Below are 23,730 nucleotides of genomic sequence, written 5' to 3'. Positions count from 1 at the left end.
GAAGTAGATTTGCCCACCTATTAAAAATATACATAATTGTATTTTTGACAGCAAACATGGTTGACTAAAATTTGTTTTGCATTATTAGCACTTTTGAAATGTTTTTTGAATGTCACACTTATTAATGGTAATGTTATGTTGATGAAGTTATTTCCTACAATAACTATAAAATTGGGGGATCATTAAAGTGTTTTTGTTCAGAGATGAATCTTAAACACTCGTTGACTTGATGGCTTATTTTTCAGTGTGTCCTAGATGAGATGCCCTCATTGTGGTGATATAAAAATGTTTTATATTATCTGACAGAAAGAAAATTCTATTTTGTCTAACATGATTGAGACTCAATCCTCCACTTACAATTTTTATTTGTCAAATTCTTGGAAGAATTTTTCATAGAGTAGGTTTTATAGTCTCTACATTTCAAATCTTTTCTATTCATTTTTTACTTGCATCTAGTTCTGGGTTCTATAGCATTCAGTCATATCACTACATAACATGTGGTCTTGTACCTTTGTGCCATGATACAAGGTAAGTCAATACTGTGTAGGTTAAGAGTATTTCTAGAAGCCATACCTTCACCAGGAAGGCTTACAAGAACTTAAGTATATTTATAAATAACAGCAAATTGCATACATTCATGGCATTTCACTAAGTTGAAAATTCATGCCACCTCAGCTTCCCCTTTAGAAAAGCAACAACAACAAAAAAATGGTCTCCACTCTTTCAACAGTAATGGAAGGAAATGTGGTATGACGGAAAGGTAGTCAGAGCAGAAAGAGAGAGCATTCTTAATTCTGTACAATTATAATATATTAGGTTTACAAAATTTGCAAAAACACACAACTATGTAGACACATTGTGAAGGTTCATCTAGTACCTTACAAGGGAGCCAGGTAAGAGAGGAGTTTGAAGATTCAACTTCAACAGTTTCAAAGTAGATCCACCACTAGACACATTCCCATGTGTTTCAGAGAATGAGTGGTGAATGAATGAATGTTTGTTTTGTTTTTTGTACATGTGTAAGCCCAGGCTGGCAGCTGAGATGACAGAACTCACCAAATGAGTGAGAGAGACCCTCAGGAGCTCTCTTCCTCATTTGTATTCTAGGTTATCAGGTAGGCCTCAGAGCCCTGTGCAGAACTGAGTGCAACTTCAAGAGTGATCTGACGCATGCTAGGCAGGCAAAGTAGAAAAGTCACTTTGCTCATTCCAGAACATTTGTCACTGTTAATCTAAACTCAAGTGGTTTTGTTGTGTGTGTGTGTGTGTGTTTCTTCTCAATTACTATAAATTCTATTGCAATAAGGTTGTTATCATATTTGTTTAGGCCACTATCTTTTTTTCTTCACTGATTTGCTATATCTGCCCTCTATTTACTCTGACTCCCCTCCAGTCCCTAGGAGAGTAATCTCTTCAAGGAAACATACTGATAAAAAATTTTTAATTCCAAAATTTTCTCTTTTTCATATCACTTCTTGGGATGATATACCTGTCTCCCAACCAGTCAGTTTGCTACTTCATATTTATTCACATTTTGGTCTGAATTTTTATTTTGCATGCAAACATTCAAACAAAGGAGGCAAACACAGGACACATGTGATAAAATTTTAGGTAAACCACAAACTTCAAAATATGCCCAAGAAATGCCATAACCACTGCGGAGAGGAAATAGGGGCCAGCAAAGAGAAAGACTGTGGTTGTCCTTTCACGGCTGCTTTTCTCTGATGTACAATAAAAAAAAACTAGTTAGACATCTGCACGCAACTCTGGGCGGAGTGAACCAAGTGCGTCTAGAATTCAAAGCATAGAATAATGTGTGTCCTATACCAAGAATTTAAAAAAACTTTTATCTCTCTATATTTTTTCTATTGTCAGAGTAGAAATATCTTTTCTTAATTCTTTGCTTAATATCTTTGCAATAATATCTTTGCTTCAGAGACAATATTTTATAAAGCATTTTATGAAGCCAGCAGTTAATATGGAAAACAGAGAAGGACATTAAAAGAAAGTAAAAACACAGGTCAGTTATCTTTCATGAATATGCAAACAAAATCCTCAACTAATCAGGAGCAAATTAAATTAAAAAATGTACAAAAGAAGTATACAGCATGACCAAGTAGGCTTTATTTCAGGTATAAAGAGCAGGCTCAACATTCAAAAAATCAAGAAATGTAGCCTGTTATGTCAACAAGTTTAAGAAGTACAAGCATATGGTCATGTTGACTGACAGGAAAAAAATGTGACAAAGTTCAACACCCACTAATGATAAACACTGATGAAACAAATGGGAATTTCCTCAACTTGATAAAGGATGATTACAAAACAAAAACTACTGCTAACATCATATATCATGGCGAGAGATGAGATACTTCCCCTTTTAGGATCACGAACAAGGCAAGGATATCCACTCTCACAACTTTATACAACATTGTATTGGGTGTTCTAGCTCATGCAAGAAGACAAGAACAAAAAACAACAGGAACACAGATTGGAGAAGAAGAAACAAAACTATTTTTTCACCAGATGATATGATTGTCTAGTTAGACAACCCCCCAAAACCAAAATTAAAATAATTGGAAATAAGTGTATATAGAAAATTTGTAGGGTACAAGGTTAATATATAAAAATCAATTGCATTGGTATACACCGGCAATAAACAACTAAAATTTAACATTTAAAATATCACAATAGCACAAAAAATAAAAATAAGTGTAAATATATCAAAATATATAAAGAATCTGATTTAAAAAATTATAAAACTGATAAAATACAAAAAATAAAAAATTAGATCAGTGGAGAGATATTTTATGTTTATAGATTGAAAAATTCATTATTGCAAGATGTTAATTCTTTCCAAGTTCATCTATAGACTGCAATCCCAAACAAACTTCCTCAGACTATTTTGCAAGTACTGAAACTGGTTCTAAAACTATAGAAAGTCAAAAGATCAAGAACAGTTTTCTCATACTGAAGAAGAACAAAGTTGGAGGACTCACTACCTGATTTTAAGACTCACTTTAAACCTAACGTAATCAAGATAGCATGATATTGGTGAAGAAATAGACACATAGATCAATAGAACAAAATGGAGATCTGAGAAGTAGAGCAGTTTTAATATAGTCGACTCATTTTTGAGAAAGACACAAAGGCAATTCAGTAAAGAAAGGATATATGCTATATATCTCTGTCTATCTATCTATCTATCTATCTATCTATACATACCCACAAATGGTGCTGGAATATATACATATATATATTCTGGAATTTATACATATATATGCTAGAATATATATATGTGTGTGTGTGTGTGTGTGTGTGTGTGCACACACAGAGAGAAACCATGCTGAAATAATTGAATGTCTATATGTCAAAAAAGAAAAAGGAACCTTGACATACATAAGCTTTACACTTTCAACAAAAAGTAATTCAAAAACAATCATAGAACAAAATATAAAAACAAAACTCTGAAACTTCTATAAAAAAAACAGAGGTATGTCTGCATAACCTTGATTGGGTGAAGAATTTTTTTATTCAATACCAAAAGTACTATCCATTAAGTAAAATAAATTAGACTTTATTTAAATTGAAAAATTCTACTCTAATCACAACACTTTTAAAAGGATAAAAAGACACGGCAAAAACTAGTAAAAAGTCTTTGCAAAACATATCTGATAAAAGGACTTGTATTCAAAATATACTAAGTACTCAATGCTTAACAGTAAGAAAACAAACAAGTCAATAGGAAATTTGGCAAAAGATCTTAAAATATACTGCTTTCAGGAAAATATACAGATGGACATTTAGCATAGGAAGAGGTGCTCAACATTACCTGTCATAGGGAAATGAAAATTAAAACATGGAACTACAACCAGACACCCATCAGAATGCCGAAATCTGAGCCCTTAAACTGAGAATACCGATTGCTGGTGGGGTTGGGGAGCAACAGTCACTCTCACTTGCGGCTGATGGAAATGCAAAATGGTGCAGCTACTTCGAAAGGCAATTCTGCAGTTTCTTACAAAACTAAACATGCTGTACCATACAATCCAGCAACTACCCACTTATTTACCTAATTGATTTTAAAACTTCCATGCACACAAAAGCCTGCACATGAACCTTTAGAGTAGAATGATTCATAATTTACCTCAGCTGGAAGCAGCCAAGACATCCTTCAACAGATGAATGGATGAGAAAACTGTAGTACGTACATATAATGGAAACAGCCGAAAAAGGAATAATCTATAAATCTTAAATGCATATTCCATAGTGTAAAAAACAGTCTGAAGAGACTACTTTCTTTCTAATTCACTTACATGGTATCTGGATGAGGCAGAAATGTAGAGAAGATTTGGGAGCAAGGTTGAAAAGGGATGCAAAGTGGATTTTATTAGGGCAGTGAACCTATTCTGTACAATACTGTGATGGTGGATTCATGACGTTAAGCTGGGAACCTTAAACTTGTAGAACATTATGGCAGAAAAACTGAACCTTAACATACAGTAATAATTTTGGAGGCTGTGAGCCCCCAGTGTGGAATGAAAAACTTCCAGAAAAATCTGGACATATAGTAAATGTATGAAATAGCCTCACTGAAAGGTGTGGGGGTAAAGTTCGCTGATCCTAAGCAACTTTAGAAAATGAGACGTTTTAACTTGTAAGACTAATGACAAAAGGAAGTGTACATAGACACTGCAGATGATAAAGTAATTCTCCATAAGGTATGGATGAGAAAACAATTCTGAACCACTAAATATGCACACTTGAAATGAACAATTAAGTAAATGAATAGTGATGGTAGTAGATTTGTTTCTCACTCTTGGTGTGGGAAGTCATAGAAATGCAAGGGGGAGGCTAGTATGATCCACATTGTAATGGACAGGGGTGAGCAAAAGTAGGTTTATGGTTGTTCCTTTGGAAAAAGCCATGCAGGCTAAGTTGCCAGCCACCATTGCCTAAAAGATAAATCACACATACAACTGTAAGCCTTCTTTTGCCCATCTGTGTATTGGAGTTGGAGAGATTAATAGGCACTCATTAATCCAACTGAAGGCATTTCCAATGGCTAAAGTTGGAACAATGGGAGCAATATACCAGTAATAAATAAAAGAGTACTGAATTGTAACTCAAAAAGTAAAATAAATATGAATGAATTTTTAGTGATATAAATGATCAAATAAATAAATGAGAAAATAGAAATATTCCCTCAAAATAATTTAAAATAATTATGTAGATACTCTGACTTCAAAGAGGTAGAGCATAACTCTTACCTTCTTAAACGTGGGCTGCACATCTTGGCTTCCTACCAAAGAGTACAATATAGAAACTGGACAAGAGTAACTTTACAGTTGATAACCTTGATGAACACTACCATAGCCAAGTGACTGAAGTTAACATCCGATAAGCAGTGATAAGCCATGTTGATATTATGTACCCTTCATAAGATGTGATAAAAATGGCAACTTATCTCTGTAGTCTTCATTGAAAACTTATAACCTGTGCAATGATGAGAAAAACATTAGACTACCCTACCATAATTTGAGAACAGTACACAAAATATCTGACCAAGATTCCTCAACAATTTCAAAAACCATTAAAAAACAAGAAAAAAGTAAGAAACTGTCACAGCCATGATTTTCCTAACAAGACCTGAGGGCTATTATGTGAAAAGAATGGAAGTTTTGACTAGAAAAAAGCATGAGGTAAAAACTAAGAAAAAGGGATTAATTAAAAAGTGAATAAGAATTGAATAGACTTTAATAATAAGCTAACAGTGTTGATTTATTAATTTTGACAAATGTATTATACTAATGTAACAAAATAATGAGGGTGTTGCATATGTGGAAACTCTCCATGTTATCTTCACAATTTTTCTATAAATCAAAACTATGCTAACAGAAAACATTTATTTAGAGAATGAGATCCTTCATTCTTTAACCATATCCTTTGTGGTTTTACAGCTAGCGTTAGGGTTTGTGTCAGTGCCACAGTTCTTGCACACAAACGCTGCTTTTGATTAGGTGATGTCGCTCTTTCCATTGAATTCAAATATGGATTATTCTATTTATAGGACTTGTGGACTAGAGGAAAGCACCGAGAGACCCATGGCTCAGAGGCCAAAGAAACATCCCTGTCATTGCCAACACAAGTGGACGTGCAAAGGTAAGAATCTATAATCTTTCATTAGACCACAGATTATAAAGCTAGAATTTTTTGTGGGTCTTTGAATCCTAGGTTTTTAATGAGAACTTTTAAGAGTTTGAAGTAAAGTCTATTTTTCAAAAAATTTGTTATCTTATTTCGAAATAACATGTTTATGCAGATGTCTGTGCACCAGGTTATGTGGCTTTCTACCTCTGTAACCCTCCCATCTAGCACAGTTCCTGGCTGTAGCTCTGCTTTTATAGACACTATTAAACAAAATGTAATAGATCAAGGTTTACTTAACTTGTGTTGAAGATTGTAAAAGTGTTACGATGATTTGTCTTATTGACGCAAAGTACATAATTGTAAAGATTAGCATTTGAGTTTTGTTTCATGTATACAATGCAACTTTTATTTCAAATGTTTGGAAAGAGGGTTACAATATTCAATCTTGCTTATGGTTTTCCGTTAGATACTCGTTTTTACTATTATTCAATTATTTTAGTACAACTTGCATTTTATCTTCTTGAGCTTCAATCCCATGGAATATTATCTGTATAATTTAGTAAAAATGTAAATGAAGGTAAAGTGACAAATTTTAGTTGAAATGTTTTGACTAACCAACTTATGAGTTTATATGGGCCCACTTGTTGAATAAATGGTAGTTTTGGAACAGAAGTGTTAACATAAGGAGGACTTTAATTAAATAAAACACATTGACCCTTACTTTAGAATCAAGAAATCTCTTTAACGATAATTAAGTATATGTTCATGTTGAGGTAATTTAATCAGAGATTGTAGATTTCTTCCCTATCATCAGGCAATGAACTTACATTTCTATGACACATTTTCAATTTCATTTTAAATACGTAAATATTTCAGAGAGAAAAATTATCATTACAGCTTACTCTGAGTGTCCAAAGTGGCATCAGACTGCTCTGAGACTGGTCAGCATCGCACTGGTCATACTCACTGCTGCAGTGATAGGACTAGCTATTTGGGGTAAGTAAGTTAACAGTTATATTCAAGTATGTAGAGGAATGTATTTCCTTGGAGTTTACCTTTATTTCTCTAACAATGTCAGATAATTTTCACATTTGCCTGATGATTTCTTTCATTGGTATTTCAATCACATTGGTAGTAAATGACACAGTTGATGATTTCATTAATAATTAGTAGATTTTCCCTATAGAAAGGAGGCAATAAACTCATTTATAAAATCTATTTTGCTCATAACTTTAATTATTTGGTACATAGCATGGGCTTGGCAGACAATTGTATGAAATGAAGTTTTAAATCTTGGTAAAATTGCTTAGTTTTATGAAAGTTAATTGGCTCTTTTAATAAAATCTTTGATTTCAAAAGTGACTACATATTTTGAAGTTTTGACAAAATTTATCAGATTCTTGAAAATTGAAGGCCAAGAAAAATTAAAGATTTATTCCTGCAAAGGTCATTCCTAGAACACCCAGTGCTAGTGATAAAAAAGACTGTGTATGGGGTCTCATAGCACACTTACTACACAAAGTCATCTACCAAAACTGGGGGTCATAGCAGATCACCCTGATACATAGAAACAAACACACAGAGGCAGCCAAAGTGGGGAGACAAAGAAACATGCTCCAAATGAAAGAACCAGAGAAATCCCCAGAAAAAGAGCTAAATGGAAGCAAGAAATTTACCAGACACAGAGTTCAAAAGAATGGTTATAAGGATGCTCAGAGAACTTAGTGAGAACCAAAAGCAGAAGATTGATTCAGTGAGTTGGAAAACAAGGTGGGAAAAAACACCAATCAGAGCAGCAAAAGGAAAAAATAATTTTAGAAAGTGAGAATAGTTTAAGGGATATTTTGGACAATGTGAAGTGAACCAACATTCACATCTTAATGGTACAAGAAGGAGAAGATTGTGAAGCAAAGAAAGGATTGAGAACCTATTTGAAAAAATAATGACCAAAAACTTCTGTAACCTGATGAAGGATAACACACAAGTCCTGGAAGCACAAAGAGTTCCAAACAAGATGAATTAAAAGAGGCCTACACAAAGCCACATCATAATTCAAATGGTAAAGGTTAAAGACAAAGATAGAATCTTAAAAGCCATGAGAGAAAGACAGCTAGTTACCTACAAGGGAACTCAGACTGTCATTTGATTTCTCAACAGAAACATTCAGACCAGAAAGGATTGACATGAACTATTTGAAGTGATGAAAAGCAAGGACCTACAATTAAGATAACTTTACCCAGCATGGATACCATTTAAAATTGAAGGACAAGTAAAGAGCTGTCCAGACCAAAAGAAAAAAAAAGCTAAAGGAGTTTGTTATTACCAAACCAGTATTACAAAAATATTAAAGGCTCTCTTTTAAGAAGAATAAGAAAATACATAAAAACATACTTAAAAGAATAAAATGACAATAAATACGTACCTATTAATAATTACTTTACATGCAAATGGCTTAAATGCTACAACCAAAAGACAGGGTAGCTAAATAGATGAGAAACAAGGCCTGTCTGTTTACCTACAGTCTATAAGAAACTCACCTCACAATGAAAGATACACACAGATTAAAAGTAAAGAGATGGAAAAAGATATATCATGCAAATGGAAATAAAAAAAGAAAAGGCGGGGAAGTAACTTTATCTCACAAAATAAACTTTAAAACAAATGTTATAGCAAGAGACAAAGAAGGACACTGCATAATGGTAAAGGGAGCAGTCCAACAAGAGGATATAACCCTTGTAAACATGTATGCACCCTATGTACAAGCACCTAAATATATAAAGCAAATACTGAGTGGGCATAAAAGGAGAGATTGGCAGTAATACAGTCATAGTAGGGGATTTTAAAAAAAGATTTTATTTATTTATCTTTATAGGGGAAGGGAAGGAGAGAGGGAGAGAAATACCAATGTATGGCTGCCTCTCGTGAGTCCCCTGCTGGGAACTGGCCTGCAACCCAGGCATGTGCCCTGACTGGGAATTGAACCATGATCGTGTGGTTCGTAGGCCCATACTCAATCCACTGAGCTACACCAGCCAGGGCATAGTACAGGATTTTAACACTCCATTGGCATCAATGGATACATCTTCCAGACAAAATATCAACAAAGAAAGAATGACCTTAAACGATATACTAGATCAGATGGATTTAACTGATATCTTTAGAGCATTTCACCCGAAGCAGCACAACATACATTCTTTTCAAGTGCACATGCAATATTTTCTAGAATAGACCATGTGTTAGGACACAAAACAAATCTCAATAAATTTAAGAAGATCAAATTACATTAACCAGCTTCTCTGACCATAATAATATAAATCATTAGAAAGAAAATCATTAGTTAGAAATGAATCACAAAAAATGAAAACCATGCAAAAATTAAGGCTAAATAACTTGTTAGTAATCAATGAATGGGTTAACAATCATATCAAAGAAAAAATCAAAAGATACCTTGAAAAAAGAAAAGGACAACACAACCACCAAAATCTATGGGACTGAACAAAAGCAGTCCTAAGAAGGAAATATATAACATTTCTACCTTAAGAAATAAGAAATATCTCAAATAAACACCTACACTTCAAGGAACTAGAAAAAGAACAACAAACAGAGCTCAAAGTGAGTAGAAGAAAGGAAATAATAAAGATCGGAGAAGAAATAAATGAATTAGAGTCTAAAAAGCAATACAAAATACCAATTAAATCAGAGCTAGTTCTTTGAAAAAATCACAAACCATCAGAAAGATGCAAATTAAAAGCACAATGAGATACCACTTCACACTGGTCGGAATGGCCATGATAAACAAGTCAACAGACAACAAGTGTTGGAGAGGATGTGGAGAAAGGGAACCCTAGTGCACTGCTGGTGGGAATGCAGACTGGTGCAGCCACTGTGGAAAACAGTATGGAGTTTACTTAAAAAAATAAAAATGGAACTGCCTTTTGACCCTGTGATTCCACTGCTGGGATTAAACCCTAAGATTCCTGAGACACCAATTCCAAAGAATCTATGCACCCCAATGTTCATAACAGCATTGTTTAAAATAGCCAAGTGCTGGAAACAGCCTAAGTGCCCATCAGTAAATGAGTGGATCAGAAAACAATGGTATATTTACATGATGGAATACTATACAGCAGAAAAGAACAATGAACTTCTACTCTAATGACAGCATGGATGTAACTGGAGAACATTATGCCAAGTAAAAAAAGCCAGGTGGTGAAAGACAAATACCATATGATCTCACCCATAAGTGGAACCTAATCAACACAACAAACAAGCAAACAAAATATGACCAAAGATAGGAAATAAAGGACACACTGACAGTCACCTGAGGGGAGGAGGATAATGGGGCTTAGAAGAGGAAGGGTCATTAAGGAACATGTATGAAAGACCCATGGACAAAGACAATGAGGGTAGGGGAAAATTGAATGTGGGAGGTAAGGGTAGGGAGGTGGGGGAGAGTAATGGGAGAAGTGAGGACAGCTGTAATTGCACAACAATAAAAAATAATAAAATAATAGTGTCTAATATATTAAAATAAAATAAAGCAATATTACAATAAGATATCACCTCACAAAAAACAAATGGTGAGGATGTGGAGAAAAGGGAACCTTCAAGCTTCGTTGGTGGGAATGCAGATTGGTGCAGGCACAGGGGAAAAAAGTGTGGAGTTACCTCAAAAAAATTAAAAATAAAACTGTCTTATGACCCAGTGATTCCACTTCTGGAAACATATCCAAAGAAATGCAAAACACTAATTCAAATAAATATGTGCACCCTTATGTTAATTGCATTGTTTCTTACAACAGTCAAGATTTGGAAGCAGTCCAAGTATCTATCAGTGAATGAGTGGATAAAAAAACTGTGGTACATTCGCACAATGGAATACTACTCGCTGTGAAAAAAAGGAAATCTTAGATTTTGTGACAGCATGAATGGACCTGGAGAGCATTATGCTAAGTGAAATAAGTTAGTCAGTAAAAGAGAAATACCACGCAATCTCACTTATATGTGGAATCTAAAGAACAAAGCAAACTAACAAACAATAGAAACGTCCTCATAGATATAGAGAACAGACTCAAAGCTGTCAGAAGGGAGTGGATAGCAGGGCTGTGCAAAGAAGATGAAGGGAATTGAGCCACAGTATGGTGATTATCAGAAGGAAAGGGAAGTGGGAGAGGTAGAAGAGGGTAAAGGGGGAATAAATGGTGGTGGAAGGAGACTTGACTTGGGATGGTGGACACACAGTACAATATTCAGATGGAGTATTATAGAATTGTACATCTGAAACCTATATAATTTTATTAGCCAATGTTACTGCAATAAATTCAACAAAAAGATCTATGTCCAAAATGAACTCTAGTTCAATAAGCCCTGTAGATAATTATACCTGTTATTGATTCTATTTGTTGTGAGCTTCTACGTGTTAGGATATAAGAAAAATACTTTATACACATTATTGTTTAGCCTTAGAACAACTCCAAGAGTGTTAAGCATTCCCCCCTTTCATATATGACAAAACTGGAAACAGACAACCTTCATAACTAGTTCAAGATCACAAAGAATTCTAACCTATACTAATAAACAGATGCAATTTTAAATATACTTTAATTTTACTTAGATGATTTGTTTAATTGTTTGTTTCTGATTACTCTTTTGCAAGTGGAAATCTATTTCTAAATTGTCCCTGCTTTGTCAAATTAGAAGATTGGAATGTTAGTAAAAAGGCTTCTCTTCAACCAGCCATGTGCATTCACTTGTAATTTCATTTTAATAGATAATTAAAAGGCAGAGTCTTATAAAATTGCAGAAATCTAATTAGCATTACTCCTTCTCTTTATTTCTTAGTAAGTCAGCTACGCATACATTCTGTCAGTGATAACCACTGCGTGGAGATGTTTGATAGTGATAACGAAACCAGAGCTTGCAATTGTATGAATATTCTTCCCGGAAAGCAGCCCAGGGATACAAACTCCTCAAGTAAGTGATTTTATATCGTTCTACTGTAGTGAAGCAAAAACTTGCCTTCTACCCTCTAAAGTTTAGTACTTGGGGGATGATGAAGTAAACTGACGGAAAAACAACAGGAAAAAAACGTTTATTTACACGCACACCAGAACTAACAAAAGAAGTAGTTCAACATTCTTGAAGTTAAAGGCTTATATGCCTAACTTATTTTAGGTAAGGAATGACTTCCATGGGGAAATCTTTTTTTTTTGAAAAGTCAAATGTTTTATTTTAGAACAAAGTGGAGAAAGAAAGTTTATGATAGTGTTTGTTCATGCAGGTGAAAGTAGTCTTTCCATTCTCCTTCATGAACATGATATTCCCCTCACAGAGGGACTCATGGTAGGTTTCCTCTCAGTATTTTTCCTGGGAATAAATCACCCCAGAGACAAAATGTATGGCAGCCTCATTTCTCAGAATTTTCTGCCAGGTGAAAGTAGCTCTAAAGAGCACTTCCTGAATCTCAAATATCTTCAGCTTAGAATAATACTTATATGAAAATGAAATACCTTTTGTCTGATGTATTCAGACCCCTTTCAGTATTTTGAAGACAGTTTTCTTATTTCACTTCTCACCTCCAATCCTGCTTCTTGTTAATCTGTTCGGGTTCACTGCTTAGACGATGCTTACTGCTGATTTGCTCACCTTACCACCGCTAAAACTCTTCTCAAATACCTCTGTCTCCAGGAACCAATTGGCTGCCACTTCAAGTTTTGTGAGTCCCTTGCTAGATAACAAACCTATCACTGGCTATCTCTTTCCATTTTTCAAAATTTAATTAATTTATTTGACTTTATATACTTATTAGGCATATATAAAATACTTGGTTTACTGACAAGACAGCAAGAAATTTAGAAAAAATTTCTGCCTTTAAGAATGTTATGATCAATGTGTGAGATTGTAAAGACAGAGTCAAATCGCACTGCCATAGGCAGTTTTAAGCTGATGAAATCTTTCCTAGCAGAAGAGTAGCTTCTTACATGAGGCATTAGGATCTCTAAAGGCAAGGTGAGTACAGGAAGTGAAGTAAGGTTTAATGATGATATGATAATAATGACTATAATTACTTGATGACACTTGATGAGTGTAGAGTCATATTCCTGGAATATGTATTTGATGGAAAGCAATCTAGATAGCATCGTATTAAATCAAACTCACAAATACATTGAGGGTTAGCATGTAATAGCTGCATGAAAATTTAAAATGAAATCAGTTTTTTAGGAAATTGTGCTAGGGACTTAGATGATTTGGTGGGAAACTTCGAGGTGCTTTGGCCTACAGTAGTTTTGCTGGTGTGATTGTCCTCTACTCTGCCACTCAAAGATGTACTAGTGTTTTAAACTTATTTTTATCCACTAGATGCCACTTCTGTATGATAGTGATTACTGCTTTTGTACTCATTACTTGTTTTAATGTGCAATTAAGATGTTAATTAATTTTTAAAATTATAATGTCAAAAGATCGAGTTGTAACGCATTTGGGGATCCCTAATAAAGGGAGGGGTTTTTAATTTACTGACACTCTGTAGATCTCTATTCACTTCGTGCTGCAGCCATCAGCATCTTCCTAAATTGCAGATCAGCGGCCAGGGCATTCCTGTAGTCAGAACTCTGCAGTGATTTTCTATGGTCCTTAGAATAAAGTCTAAGCTTTACCATATTCTACAATGTCCTCTGAGTCTTGATTCCTACAATAGCAGTCTAATTTTTCACAATACAAAGCTCTCCTTTGTCCTCGTCTCCAGCAAAGCAAACCTCTACGAAGTAGTATGAGGCAGTATACTCTGCCAACTTTAAGTCATTAATCATGCTGATCAAGTCCATGTTTTTTGAATATTTATTTCTCCATTTCGTCTTCTTACCCTCTGAACCCTTGTAACATACACACACATACGCACATAGTTCAGGTTGTACATGCTAATAAAATATGATAAAATCATCGTTGGTGCTTTGTATTTCTTATGTAATAGGGAAGTTAAATGCAAAATCATATATATTGGATATTCGTGGTTTTTACTCTGTAAACTGCCTGTTCGCCGTCTTTGCCTCCCTTTAAAATAAAAAATTAAGGTGCTCATTTTTTCTTATTTATAAGTGTTTATTGTAGAATAAAAGTTAACATTTTCTCACAATTTACAATTAACTTGGAAGTAAAAAACCTACCACAAACCATAAACTTTAGCACAGGTTAAATACAAAGGATTATACTAAAATATATTTCTACTCCTTATGTTAAATTTGGACAATTAATAAATGCATTCTCACTAAATACTGAAGGCCATAGAATGATAGAATGCACTATGAAAATATAACGGATGTTTATGTTTTTGATTGCATTTTTCCCTTAAGACTTAATTCTTCAACTCTTTAATAGGTAAACAAAGTGCTTTCTTATTCTGCTAATTCCCATATTCCTCCCCATACATTAGATTTCTAGGCTCCCCTCAACCACTGGGGGGACTCCCTTTGATGGGAGTCCCAGTGCTATGGAACACAAAAATTATTTGTTGACCATTTGCATCATCTTACATTTGGCATGTCAATAAGAGTCCCCTATACCGTAAATAAATATAATTTCAATATATTAATTTATTTTTCTTTTTACTGTAATGGCAGAAACCTAGGCTTCTTTATTGCTGTGAGTATGAGACTTTTAGGCAGATAAAGAGTGGAATGAATAATTCATGTTTTATTGTAGATGCAAAATGCTACCATTGCAAAGGGCATATCACAGTAAACCTCTGAATAAGCACGAGAGCTCAGTCATTTATTTCCATCAATAATATGATACTGAACTTCAGTAAAAATAAAGTTTTTCTCCAGCTTTGGTCTCAGGTGTACTGTTGGATATTTTTCCAGGTAAATATAGATAAAGCCTATTTTATTAATATGCTATTTCAATGACCACTTTTTTGTCATTACTTATGAAATGAAATCCCTTGGAGAGAGTGTTGTAAAGAATTAGGATACTTTAATGATTCAAAAGAGAAACTTAAAGTGTAATATTTTCTTGAAATAATCTAATTTCTCATACTGTCTCATAAATAGCTCCCACAGTCTGTAGTGGGAAAAGCTAACTTTTATATAGAGTATCTTATAGCATGTATTTTCATGTTCATCTCATTTAATGTAAGCATATCAGATAAGTTTTTATACAAATTTATTAATATTTTCAAAATGATAAGCAATATTTGCCCTGGCTGGTGTAGCTCAGTGGATTGAGTGAGGGCCTGCAAACCACACGATCTCGGTTCAATTCCCAGTCAGGGCACATGCCTGGGTTGCAGGCCGGTTCCCAGCAGGGGACACATGAGAGGCAACCATACACTGATATTTCTCTCCTTCTCTCCTTCCCTTCCTCTCTAAAGATAAATAAATTTTAAAAATGATATGCAATATTTAAGACATATAAAAATTTAAATAGAATACAATCAATACTTATGTACCTCCTACTGAGTTTAAAATATAAAAAGAATCATTAGTTCAGTTGAAACCTATGTGAACTTGTTTCTGATATAGGTTTATTTTAATTATTTCAAGTTTCTCCTTTATACAGAGATAAGTCTATTGGTCATTGAGGCATGTGGACACTGTAGTCATGTTGAAGAATTTGTTTTACAAAGCTGCTAATACACGTGTTAAGAAATACATTCTTTTGCAGTAAAAAAGGACTCCGAAAATGAATGTTTTTCACAGCAGTTTGCTTCTGATGCCATTCAAGCTCTTTGTTTTATTTTAAATTTCCCTATTATTAGTTACATGACTTTTAGTAAATCACTTAACTTTTAGTTTCCTAGTTTGTACTTAAGCTTAACCTTGGTATCTTTATTTACAAATGAGGAACATAGAGTTAATAATTTCATAGATTTCCTAAGTTTCTTACAAGAAAAAATTATATATATTCATGTACTAAATTATTATGTAGTAATTACTTAGTAAATAATAACAATAATTACTTACTGCATTTATCTCTTCTATAAGTGGAGGGGGAGTTTCTTAAAGATGGAATAAAATATTTACTTTAAAGGAAATAGTTTATAAAATTAGTGCAAAAATTGTTTTGTTTTTTGTTTTTTTTTGATGTTCAAACCTTGTTCTGATTCCTACTTCTATACATATTGTCATTTCAGGAAACCCTAGACTAAACTTGTGCCCTAATGGTTGGGTGCAGGAAAAAGGGAAAAGTTACAACTTTTTTTACACTTTTAAATCATGGATCGATAGCCAAAAATCCTGTTTAAAAATGAAATCACATCTTCTGATGATCCAAGACAAGGCTGAACTGGTAAGAGCTAATTTTTAGCCCTTCCAAAACTGGAAGAAATGGGTGTATTTTATAATCCAAGAATTATAGTACTAATAATTGAATTATTGAATTCCTGCTGTATGGCAGGAACTATGGTAAGCATATTATAAACGTTATATAACTTAGTGGTTACAATAACCTTATGACTTGCATGGTATTTTCCCCATTTTCATAAGAAGAATCTGCAGAACTTGACAGGTTGTACAAACTTGTCTGTGTCATTAAGTAAACGGCAAAACTAGGTTATCCATGGTATCCTTTCACATTATCTCTTGGTGAGAAAGATAGGAGCTCTCTCAGGTCTCATCAAAAGCATTACAGATATTCAGAAATATCCTTCATATCTTGGGCAGGAAATGTAGGGCTTTCATTTCATTTGTGTGGCATTTTGCCATAGGCATCAGTTTTCTGTAAGACTGCACATTGGTAGACAAAGCAATCTGTGTGTAGTTGCTGCTGCTTTAGACGGGCTTATTCCTTCCTTGTTTTTGCTTTACACCTTCTTTGTAGTCTTCTTAAGATTTTCCTAATTAGGGAGATAAATATCAAAACCTTTTAAAGTCTGGAAAGAACCAAAGGGTCTATTTCAGTAGATATAACCCAGTTAAGTTCCTCTGGAACCCCTTTTACAGGATTTCATACAAAACAGTATACAGGATGGAATCTACTTTTGGATTGGATTAAACATTACACATCCACAAAAGACTTGGACCTGGCTGGATGGAACCCCATTAAACCCACAACTGTGAGTGTCTGACCTTTGAGTACCACTGGGAAAATATAAGATCCCAGCAGCCAATTGTTTGTGGGAGCCTCCTGAAACTCTAGATGGGCGATTGGTCCTCATAATTTGTAGATGTTGATCTTTGTTAATGTGTGTGTAGAAAATTTTTCCTAGAAAAATGAAGGTACCGAAGTTAATTTATTTTCATATTTGGATTTTTTAGTCTACCTATAATATTTGAGGTATAAATAGAAAATTATACTCAATAAAAACTTTCTAAACTTAAATTATTACAAAATATTTCTTAAATTTCATAAAATAATCTATTTTGATTAACAGAAGAATTCTGATAATTAAGAAATACTACAGAATAACCTCCATGCAAACTTGCTTAGAATTACTAATTTGTAATCTAGTTTTTAAAATTAAGAATATTTTAGTTTTTTAGATCCCTTGTGTTTTATTTGTTTAAGAGACACAATGTCAGTTTAAACATCATGGAAAATCAGAATTAAAACAGGAATTTTTCTTCTTTCATGTTAAGGGTGAAAGATTTGAGCATATCTGTATGTATACACATAAACAGATATTCTCTTGTTGAGGTAGGTGTCTATGTGAGTTTAAAAATTTAGAAGAGGAGAGGTTTTCTCCCACGTTCTTCACTTTCTTTCCCCCAAGAAAAGCCGGGGTTACTGTCACCGGCTTTTAGCCTGTGAAGTCTAGATGTGCCGAAGAATACTCTTTCTCGGGATCTCTTGTAGACGCAAGGAGACTCATTATACACAAATAATGAGGGAAGATTTCTGGAATGTGTGACATTTGGGATTTAGGTCTGGATGATGAAAATGTCAATAGTTCGATATATTCTACAGAAAGCTGGTTTAATATTTTTGAAAACCATGTATACTTGTAGATGTGTTATATTTCTAAATCTTTATAATAAATATGATATTGTATGCTATAGAATTGATTATCAAGGGCTGGGAATATAAGACAGAAAACTGTACTTGAACAAGAGTTACATAAAAAAATTAAAAAAAGAGAATTGATTATCATTAACTTGTTGCAGATATTCAAAAAGCTTGAATCAGGAATTTTGGGAGTAACAAAATGAATTTTTCTTCAAAAGTGGGAAGATTGGCCTCAGGAATGCTTGGGCTGCTTTTCTATAGAATGGGTGGCTTATAAACAACAGAAAGTTTTTTTATTGATGTTTGAATACAGTTGTCTTCATTTTCCCACCACCACTTTCCCCGCCCTACCCACACCCATCTCCCACCCTCAATTCCACTTCCTCTTGTCTCTGCCCCTGGGTCCCTCATACTTGCTCATTTACTTCCCTTTCCCTTTTTCCTGTTATTTTGCTCTCCCCTCCCCTCTGGTTACTATCAGTTGTTGTTGATTTTAATGTATCTGGCTATATTTTGCTTGCCAGTTTGTTTTTAAACAGCAGGAATGGATTTCTCACAGTTCTAGCTAGGGGGATTCTAAGGTTGAGGTGCCACCGTGGTCACGTGTCAATGAGGGCCCTCTTCCTGGCTTGTAGCTGGAGTCTTCTCCCTATATATTCAGTAGTGGAAGGGCCCAGGAATCTCTCCAGTGCCTCTCTGATAAGGAACAAATCCTATTCATGAGGGGTTCACCCTCATGACCTAGTCACCCCCAAAGCCCCACTTTCTGATATTATCACATTGGGTATTAGGACTTTAAAATATAAATTTGAGAGGGGGGGTAGCACGGAGGGTGGGATGGGATGGGAGTAATAGACATAAAACTGTACTTGAAAAATAATTAAATAAATTAAAAAAGAAAAGAAAAGAAAAGAAAAAAATATAAATTTGAGGGGAGGGAACACATACATTTAAACCATAGCACACAGCTTGAGAAACAACTTTGAATTCATCTTATATATGATAAAGTGAAGAGTCTTCCTCCAAATTTTACAAAATATATTGGCATACTCATTATAGCCAGTGTGTATCCTCTTAAAGGCCCTACTTCCTAATGCCATTGTTTTTAGGGACTAAAACAGTTAGACCATAGCAGTCTTTTAAGATCTTTATTTTTATATAATTACATGGCATTGGGAAACCAGTGTTTCTTATTCATATTCTCATTCCATGCAGTATTTCTAGTTACAACTGATTATTTTTGGTTACAATGTCTTCATTAAATAAATGATTGCTTAATGTACGCTCTTTGTCTGAATATTACACTGCCTTAGATTTCCAGGTTGGAGAGTAGTACATTCTTTCTAAGAAGAGAGAAAATGCATACAATATTCATCTTTGTGTTTTCAGCAGTGTGAAGACAGGTCTCCTCTTCCTCTACAGATTTCAAGTCACAGGCAAGTCTGAAGACAATGTCTGTGCTGCGATAACAAAGAAGGGCGTTTTTTCTGAAAAATGTCACACTCAAGGTTTTTGGATTTGTCAAGACGTGATTTCTTCAGATGATGACCTCTAAATTGACCCAGGTATTTCTCCCATTAACAAAAAATTTCACAAATATTCCTTACGCATTTATGTAGAAACCCTTCATTTCTACAACAAATATATGATAATTCTGATGACAGTGCTGTAGATTTGTGTCACTATAAATCCAGGCAATCATCCTCAATTGATTCACATTATATTTTGATAGTCATCTCTCATTTATGATAGTAACTATCTCAGAGAGAAACTATCCTTTTATCTACTCAATAATTCTCTCCTTAAGCCTCTCAACCACCATTTACAGAGGAGCTTTTTTTAATGTTGTTTTTAAAAGAGAAGATATTAAATGATATATTCCTATACTTTATACCATTGAGTTTACACATTTGTCTACATCTTACTACTTTTTCCTCTTCTTATATCTCCAAAAAAAGTGGTATCTCTCTTTCTGTCTAAATCAAATTTCCAAGTCTATAGCCAGGGTTACATCTCTTAATTATTCTAGGAACTCCCTTTCTTGACTATCTGCTCTCTTACCCCTCCCTTCTTATAGTTCCTTTTATATCAGCAACTAAACATTCAAGAGAGCAACAAGAAAAATTTCCCTCAACCACATGTGGCTTCTAGTTTCTGTCCATTTTTTCCCACCTTGGGGAAAACATCAACATTGTTGGTTTTTCCCTTTTTCTCTTTCTGTCTAAGACTTCAAGTTCTTTTTTAAAAAAATTGTTGTTCAAGTACAGTTTTCTGCCATTTCCCTCCACCCCTCCACACCACCCAGCTCTCCCTGCCTCCTTCCCTGCCTCCCTCCCCCATTTCCACCCCCTCTTGTTGCTGTCCGTATGTCCTTTATAATTGTTCCTATAATCCCTTCCCCTTTCCCCCCCATTATTGCCTCCTCTCTCCCTTCTGATCATTGTCAGCCTGTTCTTAATTTCAATGTCTTTGGGCAGTGCCTTTGCCCATCAGTAAATGAATGGATCAAAAAACTATGGTACATGTACACAATGGAATTCTATGCAGCAGAAAGAGAGAAGGAGCTCCTTCCCTTTGCGACAGTGTGGATGGGACTGGAGAGCATTATGCTAAGTGAAATAAGACAGGCGATGAAAGACAAATACCATATGATCTTACCATTAACAGGAATCTAATAAAATGAATGAGCAAGCAAAGTATAGCTAAAACTTTAAGTTCTAAAATTTGTTCTGCTTTTCCTGCAATTTCACTAAAGTGTTCTCACATTGTCACCAATGACTTTCTTCTGGCTAATTACAAGAACATTTTAGCATTCATTTTAACTATCAAATTTGCTCATTACTGACCTATCCTTTCTTCTAGAAATATTTTCTTTTTTAAAGATTTTATTTATTTATTTATCTTTAGAGGGGAAGGAGAGGGAGAGAAACATCAATGTATGGTTGCCTTTCGTGTGTCCCCTGCTGGGAGTTGGCCTGCAGGGAACTGGCCTGCAACTCAGGCATGTGCCCTGGCTGGGAATCGAACCGCGATCCTCTGGTTCGCAGGCCTGTGCTCAATCCACTGAGCTACACCAGCCAGGGCCTAGAAATATTTTCTAACTTCAGCATTGGTCACATGAAGTGTTCTTGAGCTGCTATCTACTTTTCCAGACATTCCTTCTTGCTCTTTTCTGCCATGTCTCTTTCCTCTTCTGATCTCTTAAGTACTGTTGTTTTTCAGAGTTCTGTGTGGGTTCTCTATCATACAAAATTCTTGGCTAAACTTGTCCACTCTATAATTTTAATTGCCACTGATTTACTGATAATTCCCAAATGCTTATTTCTAGCCTAAACCTTATTACAGTGGATTGCCCATTGGGCATCTCTATTTGGACAGCTCAAGGCTCCTCAATCTTCACATGTTAGAAATTAAACTCACTAACTTAATGACAGAAACATGTCTATACTAGTCTAAGCCAGGGTCCTTAGAGTCAGCCATGACTTCTACTTTTTCACTCTCAGTATTCAAACACTAATTTAAGTCCTGTCAATATTACTACACTGAAATTCATTTACGTATCTTCATACCTACCCTATCATCTGGATTACTGAGTCAATCTTTTTGTTTGCTTCTAGTTTTGTCTGCCAAAATAAATTCTTTGTATTGTGACATAGCAACTCTCTAAACCTTGTATCAAACCACACTGTTCACTACCTAATTGCTTTCAGTGCCATGTCATTGCTTAAACCTTTTTCAACTCCTACCAGACCCTTTGTATCTTGGCTCCTCTTCATTTCTTCCTCATTTCCATGTGTATAAGGATGCAGACATACTAATTTTTGTTCAGTCCCTCAAATGCATGATGCTGTCTCAGGCCTCTAATCTAATCAGATATTGTTTGCCTCAGCTTAACAAACTTTTTTTTTTCTGTGTTACTCGCCTTTTTAAATTCTTGCTTATTTTTCAGGTGACCTAGTTAAATGTCATTTGGAGGAATATACTTTTTTGACCATTCTCCACTCCAGACAAAATTTGGTAAATATTTTCATAGCTCCCTGTACTTATCTAATCTTAACATCGATCAATAGTACCCTCTTTTTTGGCCATTGTTTCCCTAACTGATTTTTAATGCACTGTAAGCTATACAAGGTCAATAATCATTATTATTGTTTAGAACAATGATGTATAAAGGATGATAAATAAGTACCTTTTATATTAATATATATTTGTAACATATTCTATGAGTTTCCCAGCCCACGTTTTACTAGTTTTGCCAATCTTTCCCCAGTGTAGACAAGCATAACTTGCATATAGAGAAACAATCCACTCTATTTTCTTAAGTAAAGGTCAGTGTTAGGTTTATATGCACGAATTAATACAATTTTCCTTGCTTGCTGTTGGTGTTTGTTTTTAACCTAGAACTTACATTGAGACTTGGAGTAGAGACATGACTACATTAATGTTTGTTAATAAAATATAAGTTTATCAATGGGACACCTATTTTAAAGTCCTCAATCCCCTAAGAGTAAAACTTAAGGATATACCTGAATTTTAAAAATATATTTATTTCAAATACTTTTGTTTGGACAGAAGTAATTATAGTTTATAAGAAATGAAATAGAAAACCTTCAACTCAAAAAAATTAAAGACAGGGAACATGAAACCATGTTTATTTAGTATATGTCCTATTTCATTAGTGTGACAACTTAAGCAACGTGGGAAAAATGATTGGAGAGCAGTTACAATTGAAGGAGGGAGAGGAAATAATGGAAAATTAAGAGATCTCTAATATTCAAAGCTAAGTTATCAATGTTCTTTGAAACACTGTGCATAGAAGAGACTATGAGTTATCAGAGGGAAGGGAAGTTGGGGGTCTGGGTGAAAAAAAGTGAAAGGATTAAGCCAAGAAATATTTTTGTGATACATAGACCCAGACAATAGTACGGTGATAGCCAGAGGCAAAGTAGGGTGAAGGGGGGTGGAAGTGGGCAAAGTGGGAGATCAATGGGGTTGGAAAGACTTTAGTTTGGGCAATGAGCACAAAATGTCGTGAGCAGATGATGTTTTATTGAGTTGTCCCCTTAAAACTTGTATGGTTTTGTGAACTATCCAGTGTCACCTCAATAAATTCAATAAAAAGTATTTTAATAATGAAATATTAAAACATTTAAAGACAATTTAAACAATTTGGCTTCATTTTTTCTCTTTTCTTCTTATGTGAGGATTATTCATAACATATTTCCCGTTAAATTCTCAAAATTGAGTAGCAATAGAGAAATGTTTTACTTGTGAACTTCTGATGTGAGAATTCTAAAAACTACTGTGAATTTAATTAACCATGCTTAAAAGTCTTAATACAAGTCAAAGCTTGCCTTATTATTTCCACTATATATCTATGTGTGTATTTTTGAGAGATCATCTCAAAAGTATTTTGAGTTATTTTTAGATCATCTAGTCCTCCAAGTTAATATTACCTTTTGACTACAGATTGATTCTAGTTGTTGGGAGGGAATCAGTTTAAATAATGTAAATTAGGAGATTCTTAGTGGAAAAAGTTTCAGGAATAAATGGGACAATGATAATTTATGGCACTTGCAAATTTTTACCTTTAGACTTCTTTTGGAATGTGTATGTTTATGTGTTTGTGTGCTTGTTTGAAAT

At 34.4% G+C, this 23,730-nt stretch overlaps 1 protein-coding gene across 3 annotated transcripts in view; it reads left to right on the top strand.

The window, feature by feature from the left end:
- The window catches only part of LOC119002450 (killer cell lectin-like receptor subfamily F member 1), a 32,088-nt gene extending 8,969 nt beyond the window's left edge, over window positions 1-23,119 (top strand). The window contains exons 2-8 of one of the 3 annotated variants that reach the window (XM_037068367.1): window positions 6,068-6,159; window positions 7,045-7,143; window positions 11,989-12,120; window positions 16,277-16,431; window positions 17,085-17,197; window positions 19,477-19,652; window positions 22,037-23,119. In XM_037068367.1, coding sequence (XP_036924262.1) covers window positions 6,068-6,159; window positions 7,045-7,143; window positions 11,989-12,120; window positions 16,277-16,431; window positions 17,085-17,197; window positions 19,477-19,642 — 757 coding nt within the window. In that variant the 3' untranslated portion in view covers window positions 19,643-19,652; window positions 22,037-23,119. Of the gene's footprint in view, window positions 1-6,004; window positions 6,160-7,044; window positions 7,144-11,988; window positions 12,121-16,276; window positions 16,432-17,084; window positions 17,198-19,476; window positions 19,653-22,036 lie in introns of those variants that run through there. The other 2 variants (XM_037068365.1, XM_037068366.1) reach the window with 2 other exon arrangements.
- The last annotated feature ends 611 nt before the right edge of the window (window positions 23,120-23,730 follow it).

This window comes from Sturnira hondurensis, unplaced genomic scaffold, assembly GCF_014824575.4.
Source record: "Sturnira hondurensis isolate 20B ecotype Veracruz unplaced genomic scaffold, ASM1482457v3 Scaffold0017436, whole genome shotgun sequence".
Classification (NCBI taxonomy): Eukaryota; Metazoa; Chordata; class Mammalia; order Chiroptera; family Phyllostomidae; genus Sturnira; species Sturnira hondurensis.
Note: the sequence above shows the minus strand (reverse complement) of the source record. Positions and strands in the feature narration are given on the sequence as shown.